Source organism: Rhinopithecus roxellana, chromosome 6 (genome assembly GCF_007565055.1).
Source record: "Rhinopithecus roxellana isolate Shanxi Qingling chromosome 6, ASM756505v1, whole genome shotgun sequence".
Classification (NCBI taxonomy): domain Eukaryota; kingdom Metazoa; phylum Chordata; class Mammalia; order Primates; family Cercopithecidae; genus Rhinopithecus; species Rhinopithecus roxellana.
In genome coordinates this window covers 74,829,321-74,855,529 of record NC_044554.1, presented here as the reverse complement: position 1 = coordinate 74,855,529, position 26,209 = coordinate 74,829,321, and the positions used below count along the sequence as shown (strand labels likewise).

Sequence of the window (26,209 nt, the reverse complement as noted above, 5' to 3'; positions counted from 1 at the left end):
ATGCATCTGATTCTTAAGTCCCCAATCTTATTTTCATTTTGCATTTTAAAGAAAGTGGCATAATATATAAATGGTTTAAATTTTTTAAATAAGATTTCAATTATTGGTAGAGTATACTTTAGAGAGGCTAGCTAAATGTGTAAATGGAAGAAAATACACTGAAGAATAAAGATAAATCACCAGGTGACATCACATATTTAAGTAAGTTGAAAAGGTAACTCGTTTTACCAATATTGTTATTTACACAAAACTTTAAAATCATTTACACGTTATATATGATAAAGTACATATAAAATTTAAGCAAATTATTTTATTATAGAGAAAGACATTTAAACATTTTCACCCACAATAAAAGTAACCCTTATCTTTATTATTATTATTTTTTGAGATGGAATCTTGCTCTGTTGCCCAGGCTGGAGTGCAGTGGTACGATCTCGGCTCACTGCAACCTCTGCCTCCTAGGTTCAAACAATTCTCCTGCCTTAGCCTTACACGTAGCTGGGATTACAGGTGCCTGCCACCAAGATTGGCTAATTTTTGTATTTTTACCAGAGATGGAGTTTCACCATGTTGGCCAGGCTGGTCTTGAACTTCTGACTTCAAGTGATCCGCTCTCCTCGGCCTCCCAAAATTCTGGGATTACAGGCGTGAGCCACTGCACCCGGCCCAAAAGTAGCTCTTATTTTAAGTAAGTAAGTGTTCATAAACAGGCAGGCCTGTGATTTATTCTGCCAAAACCAAAGTTTGGAATAATGAATCTCTGGGATGGCTCATGTGAGGCACTTCACTTACTGGTGAATTAGGAGATAGCTACCTAATCCTCCCAGAAATTTTACATCATAATCCTTTCTATTCCCTGCACAACAACAACAACAACAACAAAATAGAATAAAATTTTGAGAAATAGTGAATACTTATTGAGAGAAATATTGAGAGACATATTATGAGAAAAATCCATATGGTCTGGAGAAAAGGGACTAGCAAAAGTACTGTAATATATGCTGCAAAACAAAATTCCAAGTTAAAGACACTCTCCCTGCAATGCCACAGGCCCCACTTTATCTTACACTCCCTTTGCTAAAACCTTCAACATGGTTAACTGGATAATATTCCCCCTGGAAACATATTTCTGATTTTATAGCAGAAGTTGATGGGAAATAAATTCACTTTGTAGAAAATTGCTTTGCAAGCAAATGTGCTAGAATATTTTTATAAAGTGAAGGATATAAGCACTATTTCACTTACATGAAATAAGCAAATTTTTGCTTCCTTTTAAGTCTGAAGGGCAGATGGTGTGTGAACAGAACATGTATGTACTTGAGTAGCATGATTCTAGGTATTGATATATACAATAAAAGAGATCAAAGCTTGCCAAGTAATTACTAAGTACTCCTTCTTTGCATTACACAAACATCAAAATATGTGCTATCTCAACAGCATCACTGCACTGACTGTGCATTTACTAGTTTAAAGTATATGTCTCGATTTCTCAGGAGCTCTTGATGAGTTCCTTGTTCCTTTATCTTTCCATTGTGCAGAACCACTATCAAATCTGCGTTCTGAATTGCAGAAAGTCTGTGAGTGACCACTAGGCATGTCCTTCCCGTCTTGGCTTTATCAAGGGCATGCTGAACCACCTGGAAAAGAGAAAGACTGGTGATCACCAGTTTAAGTTAGATGTTAGTAAACTTATGTAAGTCAAATCAATTAAGGTAATCTAATAACATTCTTTGCTTTATTTGCTTGTCCCGAAAGGAATTGGCCTACTTGTAAAATATTCACCTTACTCAATAGAAATCTAGAAAGATTAACTACAGCTGGGCATGGTGGCTCACGCCTGTAATCCCAGCACTTTGGGAGGCCAAGGCAGGCAGATCACCTGAGGTCAGGAGTTCGAGACCAGCCTGATCAACATGGAGAAATCCCATCTCTACTAAAAATACAAAATTAGCCGGGCGTGGTGGTGGGCACCTGTAATCCCAGCTACTCGGGAGGCTGAGGTGGGAGACTTGCTTGAGCCTGGGAGGTGGAGGTTGCTGTGAGCCAAGAGCGTGCCATTGCACTCCAGCCTAGGTGACATGAGTGAAACTCCATATCAAAAAAAAAAAAAAAAAAAAAAAAGAAAGATTAACTACAGATACATTATGTAAGACTTTCAGCTGGAAACGCATTTGTGAGAATGAATAAAAATGAAATAGTTGTTTATATGTTAGTGGTTCTAAACTTACAGTGAGGAAGTAGTATTTCTAAGTAGAATTATAGTAGTATTTCTACTATAATTTCTTTCTTTCTTTTTTTTTTTTTTTTTGAGACGGAGCCTCGCTCTGTCACCCAGGCTGGAGTGCAGTGGCCAGATCTTAGCTCACTGCTAGCTCCACCTCCCGGGTTTACGCCATTCTCCTGCCTCAGCCTCCCGAGTAGCTGGGACTACAGGCGCCCGCCACCTCGCGCGGCTAGTTTTTTGTATTTTTTAGTAGAGATGGGGTTTCATCATGTTAGCCAGGATGGTCTCGATCTCCTGACCTCGTGATCCGCCTGTCTCGGCCTCCCAAAGTGCTGGGATTACAGGCTTGAGCCACCGCGCCTGGCCCTCTACTACAATTTCTTTGTGTAGTTCTAATACTACTCAAATTTCTACTATTATTTCTTTGAGTAGTTCTAAAGTCAAAGTCAGAAAGGAGTATTTCTAAGCAGTATACCTAAGTAGAATTGTCTAATTTATTTACCTAATTTTCTCTCATAATTTAGTTTTGTTTTTGGTAGGACTTAGCTGTACAACTGTCCTGTTAGCATAGGATTTCAGCCAAGAGTGAGGTTATGACGCTATATAGAGAAAGTGGGAGTGGAGGGTGAAAACCCATATTTGTTGAATGCATAAAATGTTCCCAATATGGATATCTCATTTAAATTCTTTCAATAACCTCATAAAATGAGAGTATTTTTATTTTTCTGATAACTGAACTGAGGTTAGGCCAAGGTCATACTGCTAGTAACTGATGAAGTGAGGATTACAGCCCAGATATGTCTGATCCCAAAAGTTAGTTGTTGTTTATTTTTCATAACACACTGTCACTTTAGGAATCAAGAATAATAATCATCTACAAGTAGCAATCATGGGTGGATTAACTGCCTGGGCTCTTAGGTCAGACACCTTCCATTAGAATTTAGAGAAGTTATTTAATCTTTCTAAGCCTTAGTGTGCTAATCTGTAAAATGGGCATGCTAATACAAGAAGTTCATTTGTCATGTTATTGTGAAGACTGACATAATAGCATGTAATACATACTCTATAAATGTTAATGATTATCATTCATTTAACCAATGTACTAAATAAGTGCCTGCATGTGCAAGAAACTCCTAGGGGATAAAGGACATAGCAAAATCAAACAGCCGGAGAAGCTTGCTGTGCAAATACATTCTCATGTGTCCCTTTGACTCCTTGTTTCCTGCTCAAACTAGGCTGAGTCTGTCGAAGGTAGAGTAACTCTCAGGCTCTGACACTGCAATGCAGATTACTCTTTTACCCATACAAATTACCTTATTAGTTTGTTTGGCATCACTGGAATAATAATAAAATTGAAAAGTTATTTTTCTTGGGCTCTTTCCTTGAATGAAAAAACATTTCGAAAATTGGTCCACTTTTGATAATGAGACAAATTTGAGTGAGAAAACCTTTCTGGAACATGAGACTCCCTCTGTCTCAACTCTCTGCCACCTCCCCACCACCTACTGACCTTTCTGTAAAAGCCCAAAGCCTTAATGGGAACTGGTGACCTTAGAACTACAATTTTTTCCAGGCCTTTGTTTTTCCAAACTTACCTTGGTTTCTTTCATGTTATTGGATGCTTATATTTGGTATTATATTCTGAGATAAAAGAAAATGATGTTACCTTCTCACTCTCATTATCGAGGGCTGAAGTGGCCTCATCCAACAATAAAATTTTGGGTTTCTGGAGAAGAGCCCTTGCAATAGCTAGTCTTTGTTTCTGGCCGCCAGAAAGCTGTGTTCCTTTCAGTCCAACTTGTGTGTTGTATTTCTATTATAGGAGCATGCAATTAAGAAAGCAAGTCTTAGTTATTTAAATTAGCATGGCAACTGTGGGCGAGAACCATCTAAATATTTCAAATTTTGCTACTCTTGAAAATTTGTGTCCCAACAAATGTTGAAATCTATTCTTGGGCTTTGTTGCAAATAAATGCTAAAGCCGCAGTAAACACTACCATCTCATTTACATATCCAATCTGATCACAGACAGCAGACCTCTGCCATTATGCTTCCACAAAGAAATTTTTCAAATTAAAGCATAAGAAAAAAATTATCAGCAAGAAACAAGTTCATAGTAAACATTAAATACTTTTCCATTAAGTTATATTACCTACTATTTTCAGGTTAAAATGATTCACAGTAGTAAAACAACAGGAAATTATGAGGTTTCTTCACTTTGGCTCTTGCTAAGCCTCTATGGGCACCTCCTTACAGATGCTGGGATGGGAGTCTCAGTGGTACATGCATCTTTCTGGAAATAAGTTAGGTTGGCATCTCTTTTGTTTTTTGAGAGAGTCTTGATCTGTCACCCAGTCTAGAGTGCAGTGGCGCAGTCTCGGCTCACTACAACCTCCACCTCCCGGGTTCAAGTGATTCTCTGCCTCAGCCTCCCAAGTAATTGGGATTACAGGCACCCACCACCACGCCTGGCTAATTTTTGTATTTTTAGTAGAGATGGGGTTTCAACATGTTGGCCAGGCTGGTCTTGAACTCCTGATCTCGTGATCCACCCGCCTTGGCCTTCCAAAGTGTTGGGATTACAGGCGTGAGCCACCGCGCCCAGCCAGGTTGGCATCTTGAAACAGTCTATTCACCTTTTCAGGCCACTACGTAGTAATGGTGACATTTAGCACTTCACAGTGTTTCATAGTTCCCTACTTACTAATAACCTAATTTCTTCAGTGTTTCCCTTCATGGAAGGGTAAAGAAAATTTCACACAAATCTTGAAGCCATCATGGTCCTCTGAATCACAATTGGTCAGTACAGTTGGGGTAAGCAGGTTCTTGCCTGCTTTTTAGATTGTCCCATTGACTTGGCTTCCTTTCAAGGCTTCACATTGCTTTCTAGTGGCCCTTGGCACTTTTGTAAGAAACATAAACCCTTGGTACCTAGACAGGAATGTGTAGATGGATTAGCTCCGTTGAGAAAGCTGGTCCAAGGGTAGAGCGGGAAAGAGTAATCCTGTAGCAGCATTTCACGTGCAGCATGTGATTCCTAGCTGTTCATTTTGTGTTGGTAACCTAGAGAAGCTTGAGGGAATTGACTTTCTCTCCACATCTGACTGCCTTCAGGCAGTGCATTTTGGACACAGTGGGTGTCGCGAACCTGTGGTATAACCTTATAACAAAATGTGTCTACATCATCTCAAAGCTTACTTTTCAATGTAACATGCACAGGTGCATGTTTTATAGCAAACAACAGGTGTCTGAATTACTAAAGCCCAGTAAAAATATCTTCTCTGAAGTGAATGCTCTACAAAGAACACAGACTTTCACTGTTTTCTCTGTGATTTATCTGGGACTACTAGCAGGCCTTGGGCCCCTTCCTTCTAAAATGCATTTTGTTAAATTTGGAACCATAGGTAAAATTGCGTCTGCTATTCATCTGCAAACGCTGCAAAGTTCATATTTAAATGAGGGGATTCAATTTTTTTTTTTTATTATTATACTTTAAGTTCTAGGGTACATGTGCACAACGTGCAGGTTTGTTACATATGTATACATGTGCCATGTTGGTGTGCTGCACCCACCAACTCGTCAGCACCCATCAACTCGTCATTTAAATCTTAATCTAAACGTTGGGAACGGAGGTGGGAATGATAATGAGCTCGTAGCCCTTTCTGCCAGCCTCGCTTAAATTGTACGCGAATTCTTCTAGGGCAGCTGAAGAAGATTCAAAACTACTTTAGGAATCACTTTGCAGTTTTTGGCCTTCTCTGGATTGTAGGAGAGTGTAAGTTTAAAGAACATATTGGATGTAAACTAAATTCAGATGTTTTGTCCACTGTTAAGAACAGATTACAAATGTGGATATACACATTGTCTCAATAGCTACCTAAAAACATTTGCATATATTTAAACTGAAGGTTTTTTATTTTTTATTTATTTATTTATTTTAAATGAAGAACGACAGAGTTTCTCTTTAGCCAAAAATCTGAATCCATTTTCTGGCAATCACTGGGATGGTGAGTGCCCTAACATCACCTCTTTTATGAGAAACTCAAGGGTTAATGGCTCCTTAATATGAACCTTGAGCTAAAAGTCAGTTGCGTCCTAGAGGGAACACCAGAGTCGAATCCTAAAGCAACTGCATTCTGGAGAATCCCTGCAGGCACTGGGTTGGATTTTCAGGGTGATTCCAGAGGTCAAAGTCCTACTTAAGGATGTGGCTTGACTGGGAGCTGCCACTGGGTGATATTGTGAAGATTAAGAAAGAATCAGCCGGGCGCGGTGGCTCAAGCCTGTAATCCCAGCACTTTGGGAGGCCGAGACGGGCGGATCACGAGGTCAGGAGTTCGAGACCATCCTGGCTAACACAGTGAAACCCCCGTCTCTACTAAAAAATACAAAAAGCTAGCTGGGCGAGGTGGCGGGCGCCTGTAGTCCCAGCTACTCGGGAGGCTGAGGCAGGAGAATGGCGTAAACCTGGGAGGCGGAGCTTGCAGTGAGCTGAGATCCGGCCACTGCACTCCAGCCCGGGCGACAGAGCGAGACTCCGTCTCAAAAAAAAAAAAAAAAAAAAAAGAAAGAATCATACCTGGTGTGTGTCTCAGAGGATCCCTGAGATCAAGGTGGTGTTACTTCCACTTCTCTCCTATGCCCCAGGCCTGTATTTCCAAATGCCTGTGGGATATTTCTATGAGATATGTGGTAGATGCATTTCATTACTCTCAGCATGTTCTAAGTTGACTCCTTGCTCTGCACCCTTCTGGTTTTAGCTGTTACACAGATCTACACTTCCTTACCGAAACCCTTAGAGTTATATATATTTAATAATTCTGATTTTTTTTCAACCTTAGAAGAAAAAATTCTATATATTATACATATATGATATATTTTCTATATTTAATAGATAATATATTATTTAACACCCCCAGAAGAATGTGGGGAAGCAACTGGTAATCAAATACATGAATTTTGTGCAGATGTATTTGATTATTTATTCGAAGTGGGATAAATATAAATAAAGGACTATATTATATCCTCACATCGTTTTGCCACCAAATGAATTTTCATCAGCATAGTTCTTGGTTCCCAGAAGGGCTGGGGAATGAGTGGCTGGTTTCATCTCTTCCTTTTTCCCAGCCAACTGAGCATAAGAGGGCAGCCTTATTCTACCCAGGGTACTAACCGAAGCCATTTAGTAATATGTAGTTTTTCTAGGAATTATCTGATTTGATTTTTTTAAACAATTTTATTTTGGTATCAGTTTTCCTTATGGTTCTACATGTTTTGGGGGGAACAAAGACATGAAGGTAAATTAAAGTTAAAATTTAAAACACTGAAAAATAAGCTACTCTTTTTTTAAAAAAGTTGAAGGAAATAACATCTTAGTTTTCAAAGCCTGTTGTAAAAAGTTTGCACAATGGATCTTTGCAGCATGTAGTTTTGAGTAAATGTGAGAACTGGTACAATAAAATGAATAGAAGATAATAAACAATTTAAGAATAAAAGTTAGGCCAGGTGTGGTGGCTTATGCCTATAATTCCAGAACTTTGGGAGGCCGAGGTGGATGAAACTGCTTGAACCCAGGAGCCTGAGTCCAGCCTAAGCAACATGATGAAGCCCCATCTCTACAAAAAATACAAAAATTGGCCAGGTGTGGTGGCATGTGCTTGTGATCCCAGGGAGACTCAGGTGAGCCTGGGAGGTCGAGGCTGCAGTGAACCAAGAACACATCACTGCACTCCAGCCTGGGTGACAGAGTGAGACCTTGTCTCAAAGGAAACAAAAGAATAAAAGTTAAATAGTACAAATATCAATTGGACAGCATTTCACAATACATAAAACAAATTATCGAGATTACACAGATAACAATCTGACCACAAATTAACAATGCAGTGTCATGGTTAAAAAGGAAGTTGCCACTGAAAGACATTCACAATGTCGCTATATTTATAAAAAAAAAAAAGTGAATCCTTCCAATATATTTAGTACTGCAAACTCTTACCAGAGTAAGGGAAATTGCATTAATGGCCTGTTTCTAGATGGAGGCACCATGTAGTATAGAGAGGAGCTGGTGAGGGAAGGAGTATAAAACAGAGTATGGTGACTATTGGCCTCCACCAAAGAACAGGGCTCTAGATTATTAGTTGTTTGATCTATTGGTTGTTAAACTTAACTATCTCCCTTTAAAGTGAGATAGAAACTTAGTTTATAAAAATTACATGTAAAAATTTGCCTCTGCATGAAACTATCTCTATTTTTATTTTATTTATTTTATGCGTGTGTGCGTGTATGTGTGTGTGTGTTGCAAACACTCAGATACTATAAACACTTAAAGTTATAATTACCCTCTCTGCACTGTTTTTGGATTTGTATCAGTGCTTGCACTACCTAAGGCTTCTCTACAGTTTGCCAAGATTTTTGACTTTTCTGAGACTTTGTGCCAATTGTCACAGTCAATACAGACATCAAAGTGATAAAAATGGCAGGCAAGGATCTTCTACTCTAGTGTGGAGGGGAGACACTAAACAAATAACTAAGTACTCAGGGTAATTTTCGGACTGTGATACATGCCCTGAAGACAAAGTGATAGGGGATAGGACTGGTGGGGACTTTTAAAAATAGGATGTTTAGGGAAAGCCTCTGCAAAGGTAACATTTGAAAGGGCTTGAGAGTTAAGGCACTTCTCCCTGGGCGCGATGGCTCACGCCTGTAATCCCAGCACTTTGGGAGGCCGAGGCAGGTGGATCACCTGAGGTCGGGAGTTCGAGACCAGTCTGTCCAGCATGGAGAAACCCCATCTCTACTAAAAACACAAAAAATTAGCCAGGCGTGGTGGCACATGCCTGTAATCCCAGCTACTTGGAAGGCTGAGGCAGGAGAATCGCTTGAACCCAGGAGGTGGAGCCGAGTGAGCCTAGATTGCGCCATGGAACTCTAGCCTGGGCAACAAGAGTGAAACTCCGTCAAAAAAAAAAAAAAAAAGAAAAGAAAAAAAGGAAAGTTAAGGCATTACTATGCCAAAAGTCAACCTAAGGGAGGTCTAGGCTGGAGCAACAGCAAACGTAAATGTCCTAAGGTGGGGAGCAAGTTGGTATGTTCATGAGACAGGAGAGACCAGCTCAGCTGCAGCAAAGTGACTGTGTGGTGAGGTTGTTGCTGGGGAAACAGTGGGGCCAGATCACAGAGGCTTCAGCAGCCCCTCCCCATGGGGTGTCTGGGCTTTATTCTGAGTGCACAGGGGAGCCATGAGGCAGTCGTAAGCAGGGGAGGGATAGGATCTAATTGGTTTTTAAAAGATCCCTCTGATTGCTGTCAGGAAGAAAAATGATAGAGGAGCAAGACTGGAAGGCAGATGAAGAGGCTACCGCAGTAGTGGGGCAGGTCATAGTGTGGACCAGCCACAGTGTAGATGGACAGAAGGCAAATATCAAAATGTGAAAGTTAATCCAGTGAATATTAATACATTTTGGTCTTGGGAAAATAGTCACACGAAAATCTCAAACTTGGTTTTTCACATCTGACTTCATGTTTTACATCTAACTTTAGATTCTGGCAATAAATAAATTGTATAATCCAAGGAATACATAAAAACAACTGTGTAGGCCCAATAGCTTCTTAGGCTTACTTGGCAGCTTTGTAATTCAAGATATCAGAAATTTTCTTACCTCAGGGAGACCTTCAATAAAAGAATGGATATTTGCTGCATTTGCTGCTTCTTTGATCTCATCTAATGGCACCACACGGCTGTTGTCACCATAGGCAATGTTCTCAGCGATGCTGCAGTTGAAGAGCACAGGCTCTTGAGATACGATTGCTATTTGGGAACGGAGCCACTGTACATTCAATTCTTTTGCATCCACGCCATCAAACAGCTGCCAAAAGCAGAATGGAGAATGGTGTGTTAAGATCACACAACTGTATCATGTTACAGTTCACTGTATTCAAACACACACAAATCATAACAAGAAGGATAGGAATTCAAGCTATTTCAAAGTATAAGGTTACCCAAGGAAGGCTCATAAATCATATGTTGTATAGAAGCTAACAGCATATAACTCACTACTGCCCCCTCCACTGTAAAAGGACCTGACTTTCAGAAAACCCTGTGAAAAGTATGTGGAGATGATAGAGTACTCCACATGTAAAGCTGTGTCATCTTGCACACAGCCATGTTTATTCACATAAATAGATAACAACACTCAACTCATATTTGATGAGCATGCTCACTACGTGAGGGGGACTCTTCCAGTACCAGCGAAATAGTAGTCAATAAGAGAAAGCTCTTTCCCTTTTGTAGCTTATATTTTAGCAGAGAAGGATGCAATAAACACATGAACAAATGACTCAATAAACTCAGGAGAGGAAAGTACCCTGAAGACAGGGTAACAGGGTAGAGCGACTGAGGCAGTGGGGAGGGTATGGAGAGGCATGAGAAGGGGGTTGTCCAAGAAGGCCTTAAGGAAAGGATGTTCAGACTAAGACATGAACAGTGAGAAGGAGCCTGCAAAGGGGACATTCTGGGCAGGGCAATAGCTAAAAAAAGGTTCATAGGTGTGTTTAAAAAACATGAGGAGACTTTGGGAGGCTGAGGTGGGCAGATCACTTGAGGCTGGGAGTTGAAGACCAGCCTGGTTAACATGACGAAACCCTGTTTCTACAAAAAAATACAAAAGTTAACTGGGCATGGTGGCGCACGCCTATAATCTCAGCTACTACTCAGGAGGCTGAGGCATGAGAATAGCATGAAGTCTAGAGGCGGGGGTTGCAGTGAGCTGAGATGGTGCCACTGCACTCCATCCTGGGCCACAGAGCGAGACTCTGTCTCGAAAAAACAAAACAAAACAAGAAACGCACACACACACAAAAACCCCCAAAACAGGAAAAGCACAGTGCATGATGAGGTGGGGAGTGATAAGAGAGGAGCTTGGAGTGGGAGGCAGGGGCCAGGGGATGAAGGACCTGATTGATGGCATAGACTCTGGTATATTCTAACTGTGGAAAGTTCAGAGGAGGGAGTGTGCTATGCTATGTGTGAATAGATGAGTGTCGCCTAGTTCAAGGGAGCCCTTTAGGACTCTGTTGAGTCTCTGTTTTACAAACACTCACTGAGAATCTGTAAGGGTGAAAGACTGTACATTGCAGGAGAATGAGGACTAACATGGCAGTCTGAGTTTTAGGAACTTTTTTGTAGGGGCAGGAGGCAGGACAGGAAGCTTAGTGTAGGTGTGCTGATGTGGTGGTGGGTGGTGGCGGGAGGACAAGATAATGGAAAAACCACAATATAAGGTATAGTAAGACAAGTGCCAGGTAAGAAAAAAAAATCCTTAGGTTCAAAGGATGAAAAGGATGGAGAGATTACATTATTTTAGATATTAGAAGCATGACTTCATGGAGCTGATTCCAATAAGCCTTAACCATGCATAAGGTTTTGACGGTTGGGAGGTGGGGATGAGTGGTGGGAAAGCAGAAGCCTGAACTAAGGAGGTGGAGGACAGTGTTCTCTCTGTCTTAAACCAGAACAGAATATGGAGCCACGATGTGAACATTAGACCTGACCTCCGGCACCCACGTTCTAAAGTAATTCCACGGCTAAGACCAACATTTCTGCTGCCAGAATTGTTGAAGACTCTTTGGACCTTTGTACTTCACTTCAAAGTCCCAACCATCATTTTTGTGATGGTTTGCTTGTCCTCTTAGTTAAGGGTTGAGATAGAGATTTTTTTTCTTTTTAACTTCTGCATTGTTTGCCCCACCCAAACCAGTGGGGATGCTTAAGCCCTAGTGAATGTTTAAGAATAGGACTGCTAACCCCCAGATTAGGTGTGTTTCAATTCAGTCTTACCACTTGTCCTTGCACGGGGTCATAAAATCTCTGCAGAAGTTGAAGAGAAGTGCTTTTCCCACAGCCGCTGCTCCCCACAAATGCTACTGTCTTTCCTTGCTCAATACTGAGGGATAAGCCGCGGAGGATGAAAACATCTGGGCGACATGGATAGAAGAAAGAGACTTCTCGAAACTCTAAATTCCCTTCACATGTGTCCTGTGAAAGGAAGTTGACAGAGTTGAGAAGAGTGACTTGGGAAGGTTATAACACACTGTTGCATACTGGCTAAGTGCTTTTTGAAAATTGTGCATGTTTCCATTGCCCTTTTAATTCTAAACATGTATGCATCTCTGTAGAGCTGTTGACTGCAAGTGGGTTTCTGTCACTTTTTTTTTTTTTTTTTTTTGAGACGGAGTCTCGTTCTGTTGCCCAGGCTGGAGTGCAGTGGTCCGATCTTGGCTCACTGCAAGCTCCACCTCCTGGATTCATGCCATTCTCCTGGGACTACAGGTGCCCGCCACCACACCTGGCCAATTTTTTGTATTTTTAGTAGACACAGGGTTCCACCATGTTAGTCAGGATGGTCTCGATCTCCTGAGCTCGTGAATCTGCCCGCATTGGCCTCCCAAAGTGCTGGGATTATAGGCGTGAGCCACTGCGCCCAGCCTTCTGTCACTTTTGTTTATATTTTTTTGTGTTTGTGTTTCTTGTTATCTTCATTACTGACTTCACTGAGTTTCTAAAAACCACTTGCTTCCTTCAGCTTTGCTGCACAGACAGTTCCATTCCGCAGTTAGTTGTTTGACCAGTTTATCTGAGTAATACATTTTTTCTTTTTAATTTGGTTTGTGCTTTACAAACCTTTATTACTTAATTCAGAAAAGCTGGGGTTCTCATAAACTATATATATAAGTGTAATTTTTGTAAGGTGGGCCATGTTTTATAGTGAAGGTACAGTATGTTTTGAATTCTGATTTATCTTTCTTATTTTATTTCAATTTTATTTTATTTGAGACAGGGTCTAGCTCTGTCACCCAGGTTGGAAGGCAGTGTGGTGCGATCTCGGCTCACTTTAACCTCCACTTCCCAGGCTCAGGCCATCCTCCCGCCTGGGCCTCCTGAGTAGGTGGGACCATCAGCGTGTGCCACCATACTCAGCCGATTTTTGTGTTTTTAGTAGAGATGGGGTTTCACTATGTTGCCCAGGCTGGTTCCAAACTCCTGGACTCAAGCAATCTGCCCACCTCAGCCTCCCGAAGTGCTGGGATTATAGGCGTGAGCCACCACGCCCGGCCCTATCTCTATTTTCAATTGACCATTATTTGGCAGTGACAGTTGCCTAAGTGTTTAGTTTTCTCTCTATGCATCAATCTCTTTACTGGTTAATGATTTCTAAACCAATACTCATCTACACCCAGGATGTTTAAAAAAGACTTTCCAGAACTATCACTAAATGGTTAACTTTCCCTTTATATATTTGGTTCATAAGATTTTAAGTTCTTTTGATCTTTGTGTTCGTCTCAATTGCATTTTAAGTCTTATTAATTTTTGTTGTTAGAGTAAACAACTAACGAGTAAGTGGATTTGTGTGTGTGTGTGTGTTCGTGTGTGTATGGTGGTAGTGATGGCTGGATTTTAAAACACATCCTTACAGTCAGGTTTACTAGTCATGTTCGACCCATTCTGAGCCCATCATATATAGGTAAGAAGCAAGGGCAGGTAGGGGTGAGGAGCATCAAAAAAAAAAAATTGATATTATTTTCTCATTAAAGGAATTCGATGTTAAGATGTGGTTAAGAGATCTGGAAATAGAAAAAAAAAATCTGGAAAGATATTTGCCAAAATTTAAGAGTAGTGTAGTAGTTTCTTTTATCTTAGTCAGTATTTTCCATTTGCCCCCTACAACCTATGAATATTATTTGTATAAAAAGTTTCTTTTTGTTTTATTTTTTAAAAAATTTTTGGTGTACTTCCCTCTCTGCATTTGTATAAAAAAGGTTTTAAAACACCAGAATACGACCGGGTGTGGTGGCTCACGCCTGTAATCCCAGCACTTTGAGAGGCCGAGGCGGGCGGATCACGAGGTCAGGAGATTGAGACCATCCTGGCTAACATGGTGAAACCCTGTCTCTACTAAAAATACAAAAAATTAGCCGGGCGCGGTGGCGGGCGCCTGTAGTCCCAGCTACTCTGGAAGCTGAAGCAGAAGAACGGCGTGAACCCGGGAGGCGGAGCTTGCAGTGAGCCGAGATCGCGCCACTGCACTCCAGCCTCTCCAGCCTGGGCGACAGAGCCAGACTCCGTCTGGAAACACGAGGAATTCAATTAGTTTTGTGTATACTCTAGTATATATTTTGTATAACAGCTCATAGAGGTATTCTAGAAAACTTCTAAACTTTAATACATTTATTCTTACTATTTTTAATTGTAAATTAAAATATGCCCTGCCCAGATTTTAATTTTTAAAAGCATAGAGGGATATTCAGAAATATTTACATACTAAATTAAATAAAGATTAGATACATTAATTTTATAGCCTTTATAAGAAATACTTCCATCGTCTATGCCATGCCTATGGTTCTGTAAGGACATAGATCAGTGAGATACTCAATTCCTCTATTATAATCTGCAGAAAGAAATAAGAGTAGCAATACTGTTATACATATATATCTTAAATTAAAAAAATTGCTTCTTACATCCTTGACTTTCCAACAGACAAGAACAAAATCTTATTTGGACTGTGACATGTCTTTGAAGCATTCTATTTTGAGCATTTCCAGATATTCTTATTTCTGTCACTAACAGGCACTCTTCTTAATAATTGTGTAGCTCTAGTAATGCTGTATTATTTTAAGCTATCATACATATATATCTACTATTAAAATTCTAGAGGGAAATAATTATAAATTAAAAACATTTAAGTATATACCTAATGATTATTTTTATTTTAAAAGTCAAAATGTCTAGAAATGTCCTAAAATTGAATATCTATTTAATGTATAAGACTATTATTGAGAGACTTATTTTGAAACTATACACCTTACCTATTATTTCTCTTTTAATATTCACAGTCTTTTAGAGTTTGAGGCTAAATTTGTTTGTGTGTGTCAATTTAATAGGTATGCTTTCCTTTTTCTCCCTTTATGTTTATAAATATATTTCCCATGAAAAATGGTGTCTGAAGCAGCAGAATATTGTTTACTTTTCATGTATTATCAGAGAAAAAAAAAACCAAATAAACCTTAATAAGAATCTTCTTCCAAGATCAAAACTTTTGTTTCTAAATAGAATTCAGTATAAGAAGCAACGTTTTTTTCCAAGAACATTCTCATAGCATCAGGCATATAAATTAAAAGCCTATATTTTAAAATATGAAATATACATTTTAGTAGTAGAGGTAAAAATTTGATTAAGACAAGACTCCTTTTCCCCATTTGCAGCCATAAAATTATTTTCTACAAACTTATAACTCCTTATGTTACTATGACATTATCTTTTGCAGAGTTTTCCAAAGAATGCCTTCATTTAATAAGTGGACATTTGTTTTTTATTTTTTTCATTTATATTTTCATTTTATTTTTTCAACTGTTATTTCAGATCCAGGGGGTACATGTGCAGGTTTGTTATCTGGGTATATTGCATAATGCTGAGGTTTGGGGTATGAATGATCTTGTCACACAGGTACTGAGCATAGTACCCAATAGCTACTTTTGCAGCCCCTGCCCCCTCCTTCCCTCCCTCCCATCTTTAGTAGCCCCCAGTTCCTACTGTTGCCATCTGTATTTGGACATTTAAGATCATAGTTGTGCTTACTGGCTTTTTCCCTTCTTGGCTGTGGCTGTCTATAGTTGGTTTCTTTTCCAACAAGGCAAACAGATGTGCAGCCCCCGATTTGGCTTTGGAATATTCGGGAGCCAAAACAAGCGTTTCTCCGATGGCCATAGCTCCATATGCAATTGCAGTACAAACTCTATCAAAAGATAAAGCATTTGAATCTTAGGTCCATCGATCCATTGTAAAACAGTAGAACTCTAAAAGTAAAGAAAAAAGCAGGCACAGGAATATAATATTTTGATGTAGACAGCATCCCTTACGCTGAAGGCCCAACAACAGTTATCTCTTTAAAAAAATTCTACCATGTGGTAATCATTCCTTGCTCTGTACACCAAAATGACCTTTGGAGCTTGGGTAATCTTAAAAATGCCTCTTCCAATTAGAGCCACAGATCAAAGTTCCCAACTAGTGAATATAAAACTTCTTAGCCATCTTGATAGGAGGCTTGCTTGCTTGGAGATTTGACAGATAATTCAACTGACAATAGGAAGAATGAATCTCCAGTAGTGAGACCTGAATTTACACAGTAGATATGATTTTTTGTTTGTTTGTTTGTTTTGCATATAATGCAGTTAGGACAGATAACTGAAGCTAAATGACTGGTTATCTGTCTGATATGCTACATGATTTCGAGAGCAAATCATGGGGATCGTATTTTCCTCGGGTTCCCAAAGCAAAATCTGACTAAAAAGACTGAAAGAACTTTGATCTTTTAGGTTTGTTACTGATTATGATCTCCGTTTCAAAACAATTAATGATAAAATGGTAAGTATACAAATGATGTTTGGAAGCACACAGAATATTTACTCGATTGTGGCACAGGACCTGACCGTGGTTAAATATTTTCCCCTCATTTTCTATTTCATTTTAGATATGAAAGTACTGTACTAGAATGCAAAACAATGTATCTTAGTAACAAAGCTAAAGGCACAATTAGGCTAAAACTGGACCAGTGTCACTGGCAATATTTAAACATTAGGCAGTAAAAGGACATCACAGAACCCAGTTGCTTGTTTGCAGTGCTGGATAACAGCAAAGTAAACACGTCTGGGCTCCTTGTGAATTTCTCCCTCGATGGGGCCTACCAAAGGGTAGATGTTGATGCTGATGCAATCTCTTCAGTGACCTAGACCTCAGATCCTGAATTTTGTTGGCTTTACAAAGATCAAACACAGTACAAAATGTAAAAACAAAAATAACACTAAAATAATTGTTACTTAGTTCTGTGATATCAAGACATTTTTAGACTGATATTTACAGAAAGTGTTTAAAGCTCAAAATGCCATTTTAAATTATTTGATACCCAGCTATAAACATCAGAAATGGTTACCGAGTTTAGGTAACCCAATCAGAAGTTTGTTTGTTTGTTTATTTGTTTTAAATGTGGTTTTAATGCAAGGAAAAATCAGACTGAGTCAGACTTAAGCCTCAGTCTGATCCAAGAATCAGCAGATGAGCTGGGAAGATAATTGGATTATGAGTTAGGAGACCTGGTTTCTAGTCCCACACGAGTAGAGCCTTCTCTGAAATCAACAACTGAGAAAATAGCTTCTTCCCATGATTTGAGATATGCCAAAATCTCTACCTGTCCTAACATTTCCAGTATAAAAGTAATGGTAAACATTAGACATAAATGTCCAGAGGCGGACGTCCTTGTTAGGTCGCTCTGAAAATGGAAATATTCATGAGAAAGGGAGAAGGCCCTTCAACTCAGAACTTGTGTTTGTGGGAGGTAAATGACCCAAAGGATGGAGAATGGAGCAGGAAGAAAGGGTTCAGTAGAGAAGGGAGAGTACCAGCAAAAACCCTGATTCTGTCTTTATTGAGTGAGTGCTGAGAGAAAGGTAAGTGGGATGGGGGCTGATGCTGATGAGAGTTATGTTGAAGACCCTGGAAGAGAAGTGTGGACTTTGAGGTAATGGACTATCTGGGGTTGAGTCAGGGACACTAATCTTCATCTTTTTTTTTTTCCTTTTTCTTTTCTTTTGAGAAGTCTTGCTTTGTCATTCAGGCTGGAGTGCAGTGGCATGATGTCAGCTCACTGCAACCTCCGCCTCCTGGGTTCAAACAATTCTCCTGCCTCCACCTCCTGTAGCTGGGATTACAGGCGTGCACCACCACGCCTAGCTAATTTTTGTGTTGGCCAGGCTGGTCTCGAACTTCTGACCTCGTGATCCGCCTGCCTCAGCCTCCCAAAGTGAGGGATTACTGCCCAGGGACAGTAATCTTTAGGCTTTTTCTGCAGGTGGATTCTGTATAAAGGTAGGCCAAGGCCCACACATGGAAAAAACTGGTCTGCTACAGAATTTGTCCTTACCTAATCAGACCCAATTAGCGAGGGTGAGCTAAACTGAAATTCAGTTCCACTCAGCAAGTACTTATTGTAGAACAACCCGTGCTGTAACTCCATAACATAGTTAAACCAGATCCTTCAAATCTGGTTTAAACTCCTGGAGGCATTTGAACTGAACGCCTAACTGGGAGAAATGTACAGGGCAACCTCTCATGCCACTGTTGGTCCTGAGGAGTTTCACCCATTTGGGATATATAAAGAGGAATAATTTAGTATCATGACAAATATTTTAAAGTCACTAATGGGGCTGGGTGCAGTGGTTCACGCTTGTAATCCCAGCACTTTGGGAGGCTGAGGTGGGTGGATCACGAGGTCAGGAGTTTGAGATCAGCCTGGCCGACATGGTGAAACTCCATCTCTACTAAAAATACAAAAATTAGCTGGGTGTGTTGGCACATGCCTATAATCCTTGCTAATCAGGAGACTGGGGCAGGAGAACTGCTTGAACCTGGGAGGTGGAGGTTGCAGAGAGCCGAGGTCATGCCACTGCACTACAACAAAACAGCAAAAAAAAAAAAAAAAAAAAAAAAAGAAAAAAACCAAAAACAAAAAAGCTCTCACACTTCTGTAGACATTAGCATGGCAGTCAAATCACAACTTTTCTTTTCTTTTTTTTTGAGACGGAGTCTCGTTCTGCCGCCCAGGCTGGAGTGCAGTGGCGCAATCTCGGCTCACTGCAAGCTCCGCCTCCCGGGTTCACGCCATTCTCCTGCCTCAGCCTCCCGAGTAGCTGGGACTACAGGCGCCCGCCACTACGCCCGGCTACTTTTTTTGTATTTTTAGTAGAGACGGGGTTTCACTGTGTTGGCCAGAATGGTCTCGATCTCCTGACCTTGTGATCCGCCCACCTCGGCCTCCCAAAGTGCTGGGATTACAGGCGTGAGCCACCGCGCCTGGCCCAAATCACGACTTTTCAAGTCCTTACTCACTAAGTTTCTTTCTTTGATTAGAAAGCAGAGTATCTTTCCCCATAGAGGTAGTCATTAAAATTATTCCCATGCTCATCTATGTATCATCCATATACAACCCAGAGACTGCTTCCCACCCTAAATCCTTTTCTCAACAGATAGGAGAGAGAAAATAAGCAACTAACATTTATTTGGTTCTTTGGATCCTAGAATGTTTTCATATATAAGATACCATCTAATCACCTAGGAGATAAGTAGAATGGAAACTTATCAGTCAATGAATGAGGAGACTCCAGCTCAGAAAAATTATGCAATTTGCCCAGAAGCACATGAAACTAGGGTTGGAACGTGAGCTGCCTTCCTCTCTGTGTTTTCCCCTACATGGTCTTACTTGCAGTGGAAAGCTGGCTGGAATGGTCTTTTCCTACATGTTGGAGTTTGTTACCACTTGTTTCCCATTTTAGAATCTTCACAAGGTCCTAGATATCAACTGTCTTTTGATTTCTCTCCTTTAGGTCCCTTCAGTGGTTGATTTAGCCTTCTTACCTTGTCCTTGTCTGTCTCTTCCGGATAATCTCTGCGGAGGAGCCAGGCAAGAGCTGGGCGGCTGCCATGGCACCAATATGGAAAGAAGTCTTTCCTGTTTTCTTTGTTTTGTCTAACCAGTGTTACTTTCCTAATCATAACAATGACACAGTTCTTCCCCAGCTGCCCAGCCTCCTAGGGCAAAAATGATGATGCAGGCCTAGCTCACTTCTGTCTATCCTTTATTATTTCAAGGTATTGACCAACTGTTGCTATTCATTGAAAACCCATCTATGTTGCTCTTTTGGCCAATAACCACCTTATTATTGGAAATACAATATGGTTTCTTGTCAAGAACTGCATTTGGTGTTTAAGAGAACTAGGACACACACCCATAAACTGCCTGGTTCTGCTTCTCAGGCAGTTTTCAAAGCTGTGACTTTTATTATTACTGTACTGAAGGCTGCCATGTCCTGATTCTTTCTTACCTATATGCTCTGCTTAGCTTCTTGATAATATAGATAGAAAATATGGAAGAAACACAGAAATAGAGAAAGCTTTTCAGTGGAGAAAGAAAGGTTACAGAAACCTCTCCTGATTAGGAATGGTTCTTGGTCTGTATTGCAAAAGGCAAGTCAGCTGGAAACTAGCCTAAAGGGACTAACACAGAGACAGGAGAAAATAAACTTATTTTGTACTTCTAAATATGCACATTTATAGTGGAATAACAAATAGAATGTGTTACCAGGACTAACAAAGGGAGAGGTGAGTGTTTTACTATACATGGGTGCATGAGAACCTAAACAAGAGATTTTCTAAATGCCATTATGCCTTGTCTGTAAGGCAGCAGAATGAAAATGTTATCACCTTATTTTAAATGCTCATTTCAGATAAACTTCTACAATAATAGAGATAGAGACAGCTTCTACCATAAGACATGCATGTTGTCTTTTTTTTTCTTTTAGAGGCTTTTTTCCTCTAAAAAGTCTTGCTGACAAACTAATATTATGAGCACATTAAAGAATTTTGCTGTTAAAACTCCCTTTTGTATCTCCCTTTCTGAGACACAATGTCATTTTTGAAAGAGACACAGATAACCCATCTTTGTAGCTATAAATTATGCCTTGGAGTAATCTGGAATGTTTGATAAAATGAAGATTCCTGCCCCCTACTAGATCTACAAATCAGATTTTGCAGGATGAAATCTAGATATCTACAGTTTTAACTAGTTCCTAGATTGATGACCTGGAAAACCATTAGTTTAGAGAATGGCGCAAAGTGCTTTCTACCTAAGGATAATTCTAGTAAGAGGGGGTTTTCTTTGTAAATTCCTTTGGTTTAGCTAGTTGATGAGATCGAAAGCTGTCTGTCATCCTAGATTCTGGAAGGTACAGAGTCTTCTGGACCAGATATAATTTAGTGTGTCTAAAGGGACCTTGTGACACATTCATGGTAGTTGGGGTCATATTTGATCTCTAGGACCAAATCCTCTTTGGTGTTGAAGACAAATCTCATCTATTGACATTATACATAGTGCTATGTTTCTCTTTTGGCCAATAACCACATTTAATACTGGAAGAGAATTCCTGGAGAATCATTTGTCCATACTCCAAAAGTATGGGTACCCTTATTCTGTCTGTATTCTGACTGAATGGAACTCAAAAAGTGAGGCTGGGTATGGTGGCTTACACCTGTAATCCTAGCATTTTGGGAGACTAAGGCAGGTGGATCACTTGAGATCTGGAGTTCGAGACCAGCCTGGCCAACATGGTGAAATATGATCTCCACCAAAACATACAAAAATTAGCCTGGTGTGGTGACATGTGCCTGCAGTCCCAACTATTCAGGAGACCGAGGGCGGGAGAATTGCCTGAACTCAGGAAGCGGAGGTTGCAGTGAGCTGAGATCGTGCCACTGCACTTCAGCCTGGGTGACAGAGCGAGACTCCAACTCAAAAAAAAAAAAAAAAAAAAAAAAAAAAAAAAAAAAAAAAAAAAGAGAAAAGAAAAGTAATACCAGTGATTTAGTTCAGACAGCTCTCTATTTCTTCCTTCCCCTGGGGCACTGGGAAATACCAAGGTGGTACTATTCTTTAATTATTACTCTTATGTTCTGAGAGTTAAAATGCTTGTGTATCTAGAAGAGACCCCCTTTTAATGAATTTAATTAAAAGAAATTCAGGAAGCATGGTAGGCCAGCTCAGGGAAGAAATTTTGTATTGGGGACTTTTCATTCTTCTATTTTAGGGCTATAACATAACACTAAGCAAGTCACCTGTTCCATTTATATGTGAGGAATCAGCCCAACTTTGAATATTCACATGTTTAAAAAACTAAGCCAGACTTATTTAAAAAATAATTTCACAGAAATATTCTATGAATATTTGGCTACAGAATAAATAATAATAATAATAATAATAATAATAATAATAATAATAATAGGCCGGGCGCGGTGGCTCAAGCCTGTAATCCCAGCACTTTGGGAGGCCGAGACGGGCGGATCACGAGGTCAGGAGATCGAGACCATCCTGGCTAACACGGTGAAACACCGTCTCTACTAAAAAATAAAAAATAAAAAAACTAGCCGGGCGAGGTGGCGGGCGCCTGTAGTCCCAGCTACTCGGGAGGCTGAGGCAGGAGAATGGTGTAAACCAGGGAGGCGAAGCTTGCAGTGAGCAGAGATCCGGCCACTGCACTCCAGCCTGGGCGGCAGAGCGAAACTCCGTCTCAAAACAAAAATAAATAAAATAATAATAATAATAATAATATATATTGAGTAAACCAAACCTCTGGAATCTGGAACTATGAACTTGAATCTGTGCTCTGCTACTTACTGATTACGTAACTTTCAGCAAGTTAGGTAACCTCTTTGAGTCTTAATTGTTCTCATCTGTAAAATGGGAACCATAATATTTCGCAGGGTAGTTTAGAGCATTAAACAGATAATATACAGCAAATTCTTAAAACTAAGTAAAGATTCAATCAAGGTTTGCCGTTATAGCAATTTTCATAAGTAACGGAATGGTTGGCAATCCTGGGAAGCCCCTTAAAGGAAACATCCTGACTGATGTCATTTGCTGGCATGATAGTACTGGCATGATTTTGAGGTTGTATCATTCTTCAACTGAGACATCTTTTGCTTAGTTTTAATCTAAACAAATCTCAGTAGGTGGAGGTAAATTCTCAATTCCACACATCGTATTTTATATCAGTGGTTGCCCTCGATTTAGATCCAGTCCTCCTGCCAAAGCACCTGGTATTAGACATATGGGTGTAGAAAAGAAGAAAATTAGAAGAATTTGTGAAAAACAAACTTCTATTTTCAAAGTGTGAAGGTGACTCCGAGGCACATTTCCAGAAATGACTGGACTGCCTAATTATGTACCATTCCAAATCTCCCCCTTAATTTTGATTCAGTCATTCATTCAGTAAATATTTATTTTGTATCTATTATGTGCCACCCACTTATTTTTGGCTTTTGGGAAACATCAGTGAACAAGATAGGTTACAACTTGCCCTCAGTCTATGCACTCATAAATATGGAAACACAAAATATAATTTAATAGAATCATAAGTGTCATAAGTGTTATAAACAAAACATGGTGATGGGAAAGAGAGTGATGAGGAGGGAGGGTTAGAGAGAGGAACTACTTTGGACCATCAGTGAAAGTCCCTCTGAGGACAGGACTTAGCCTGGGTGCCTGGGTATTCCAGGCAGAGAATAGCAAGTGCAAAGACCCTGCAATGGGGAGGTCCAGGGACAGACATGGCAAGTGTGGGACTGATGAGTAGTTCACATGGGAGGCAGAAGTGGATGAAATTGGAAAGAAATGCAGCAGCCCCATCATGAAGGTCTTTCAGGTCATGGTAAGGACTTTGGCTTTATTCAAATTTCAATGGGAAGATCTAGATCTTGCAGAATTTTAATAAACTGATGCTATTAGATTTGTCCGTTAAATGATCAGTCTGGCTGCAGTGTGGAGAATGGATTAGAGGGAAGCAAGAGTGAACACAAGGACATTGGTGAGGTTGTTGCAGTAGGTCCAGTCAAGACAGGGAGGACTTGGATGAGGGTGGAAAGGATGAGAAGAATTTTGGAATTAGGGTCATGAGAAATCAGTGATTTATGTGGTGGACAATGACAAGAGAAGCAACACGGATGACTCCAACATTTTTGAGCTGAGCAACTGTGTGGATGGTAGTTGGTGTTATTAGTTAAATGGGAAAGTTTTGGGGAAGAGAACCTTTGGGGAGAAAAAACTTAAATTTTGTTTTGAACACATCGAGATATTAGTCATCCAAGTGGAGGTGTCTTGTAGGTAGTTGGATAAGGGTCTTGTGCTCAGGGCAGGGCCAGAGTTGGAAATATACAGAAGGAAGTTATCAGGACACAGGTGGTATTTAAAACTGACAGATTGGATGAGATCACTAATGAAAGTGTAATAAATGAAAGGTCCGCGGGCTCTAACGCCCTCCAACACACAGAGGCCTGGCTGAAAAACAGGATCCAGTAAAGAAAGTGGAGGAGGAGGGGCCAAGGACAAAGGAGAAAAGCCTGGAGAAGCCTGGAGAAGAAAACGTTTCAGGAAAGAGATGTCAAATGCTACTGAGAGGCCAAGTTAGAGGAGAACTGAGAACTGCGGGGCCTGAGTATGCATGGGCGGGATGGAGGTCAGTGGGACCCTGAGAACCAGTCCTTCTAGTGGAGTGTTGGGGAACTAAGGCTTGACTGGAGTGAATTTGAGATAGAAGTAGTGCAGAGAGCAAGAATAGGGAACCCTTTGGAATTTGTTTTGCTTCAAAGAAGAGCAGAGACATTGGAAATAGGCAGAAGAGGACTTATGGTCCCGGGAGACATTTCTTTTTCATATATATATATACATATATATATATATATACACCTTTTTTTTTTTTTTCCTGAGACGGAGTCTTGCTCTGTTGCCCAGGCTACAGTGCAGTGGTGTGATCTTGGCTCACTGCAATGCAACCTCTGCTTCCTGAGTTGAAGCAATTCTCTTCCTTCAGCCTCTCAAGTAGATGGGATTACAGGCGCCCATCACCACACCCAGCTAATTTTTGTAGTTTTTAGTAGAGACGGGGTTTCACCATGTTTGCCAGGCTGGTCTTGAACTCCTGACCCCATGATCCACCCTCCTCGGCCTCCCAAAGTGTTGGGATTACAGGCATGAGCCACCATGCCTGGCCTTCTTATATTTTTTATAGGTGTGATTACAAAGCAAAGAAAGAGTAGTGACAGAGAAATTGATGAAAAGAGATGAAAATTCTTCTGTGAGAATTTAGAAAATCATCAAACATCCTACATTACTATGAATATGTTTAATTGGCTTGCTTTCTACTAATACTGAAAACTAGTTATACAGAAGGAATGGTGACCTGGGGATTGAAGAAGGCTGCAGAAAGTTTAGAGCAACATGAAGAAAACATATTTTGAGTTTCAACTATTTACTTGCAAACAAACTTTTGGAATACAACCAATTTTCAAAATTGGGAGTGCCTGGATTATATTAGAACAAAGGAAAAACTGGCTAATGGGGAGTGGTGAGCTGAATAATTTATGTGTTTTAGATTTTGTTTCTTGTTAATCTACCTAAGTAATTAGTTTTATGTAATAAGAATGAAGTCCAAGACTAAATATAATTGTGGTTTATAAAAGTTCACACAGGCAATAGTGCACACTATTTTAGAGGCTAGGAGAACATAGGACAGGGAACTTGCAATTTCTGTTGAAATTTTATTTTAATTTTTTTGAGGCAGAGTCTAGCTCTGTCATCCAGGCTAGCTTGCAGTGGTGTGATCTCGGCTCATTGCAACCTCTGCCTCCTGGGGTCAAGTGATTCTCATGCGTCAGCCTTCCAAGTAGCTGGGATTACAGGCATGCACCACCATACACGGCTAATTTTTGCATTTTGACTACAGACAGAGTTTTACAGCATTGCCCAGGCTGGTCTTGAACTCCTGATCTTTGGTGATCCACCTGCCTTGGCCTCCCAAAGCGCTGGTATTACAGGCATGAGCCACCACATCCGGCCCTTCTGTTGAAATTTTAAATGCAGATATTCCATTTGCATGTTCTGTTTTATAAGGAAATGTGCTTCTAGGAAACTTCTAAGTGGCTTTGGTGTCAAGTAAGATTTAGGAATACTGGGTTGGTGAACTGTGGACTGTTTTCTCATCAGTGCCTAACAAAGAAACTTCCTGGGACTTCACTTAATGCTTAATAAATAAATAAATAAATACATTTTCATGTGAATAGAAACGAAAAATTATTCCAAGTTATTCTGAAATTACTCAGGTTTAAATGACTTTTGGCCATTTCCTCAAGTTGAACCTATCCTGAAAATACAAATACGCCAACAATAAGGATATGCAAAGGAATGTCCTGAGACTTGGGAAACAAAACCCAAAGAGAAGTGCCCAGTGTGCTCTGCTAAATGGCAGCACCCTTGGAACAGGTGTAATCTCCCAATTCGTTATTGTGAAGAGGCTGATACTTGCATGGATATGCATTTTTTGGTGGGCTTGTTAAAAATA

General features: G+C 40.2%; 1 protein-coding gene across 1 annotated transcript in view; it reads right to left on the bottom strand.

Moving 5' to 3' along the window:
- Positions 1-1,390: 1,390 nt before the first annotated feature.
- The window catches only part of ABCB5 (ATP binding cassette subfamily B member 5), a 136,389-nt gene continuing 111,570 nt past the window's right edge, over positions 1,391-26,209 (bottom strand). The window contains exons 23-27 of the mRNA XM_010366731.2: positions 15,852-16,008; positions 12,057-12,254; positions 9,880-10,086; positions 3,891-4,037; positions 1,391-1,637 (exon numbers count right to left, since the gene is read on the bottom strand). Coding sequence (XP_010365033.2) covers positions 1,440-1,637; positions 3,891-4,037; positions 9,880-10,086; positions 12,057-12,254; positions 15,852-16,008 — 907 coding nt within the window. The 3' untranslated portion in view covers positions 1,391-1,439. The remainder of the gene's footprint in view (positions 1,638-3,890; positions 4,038-9,879; positions 10,087-12,056; positions 12,255-15,851; positions 16,009-26,209) is intronic.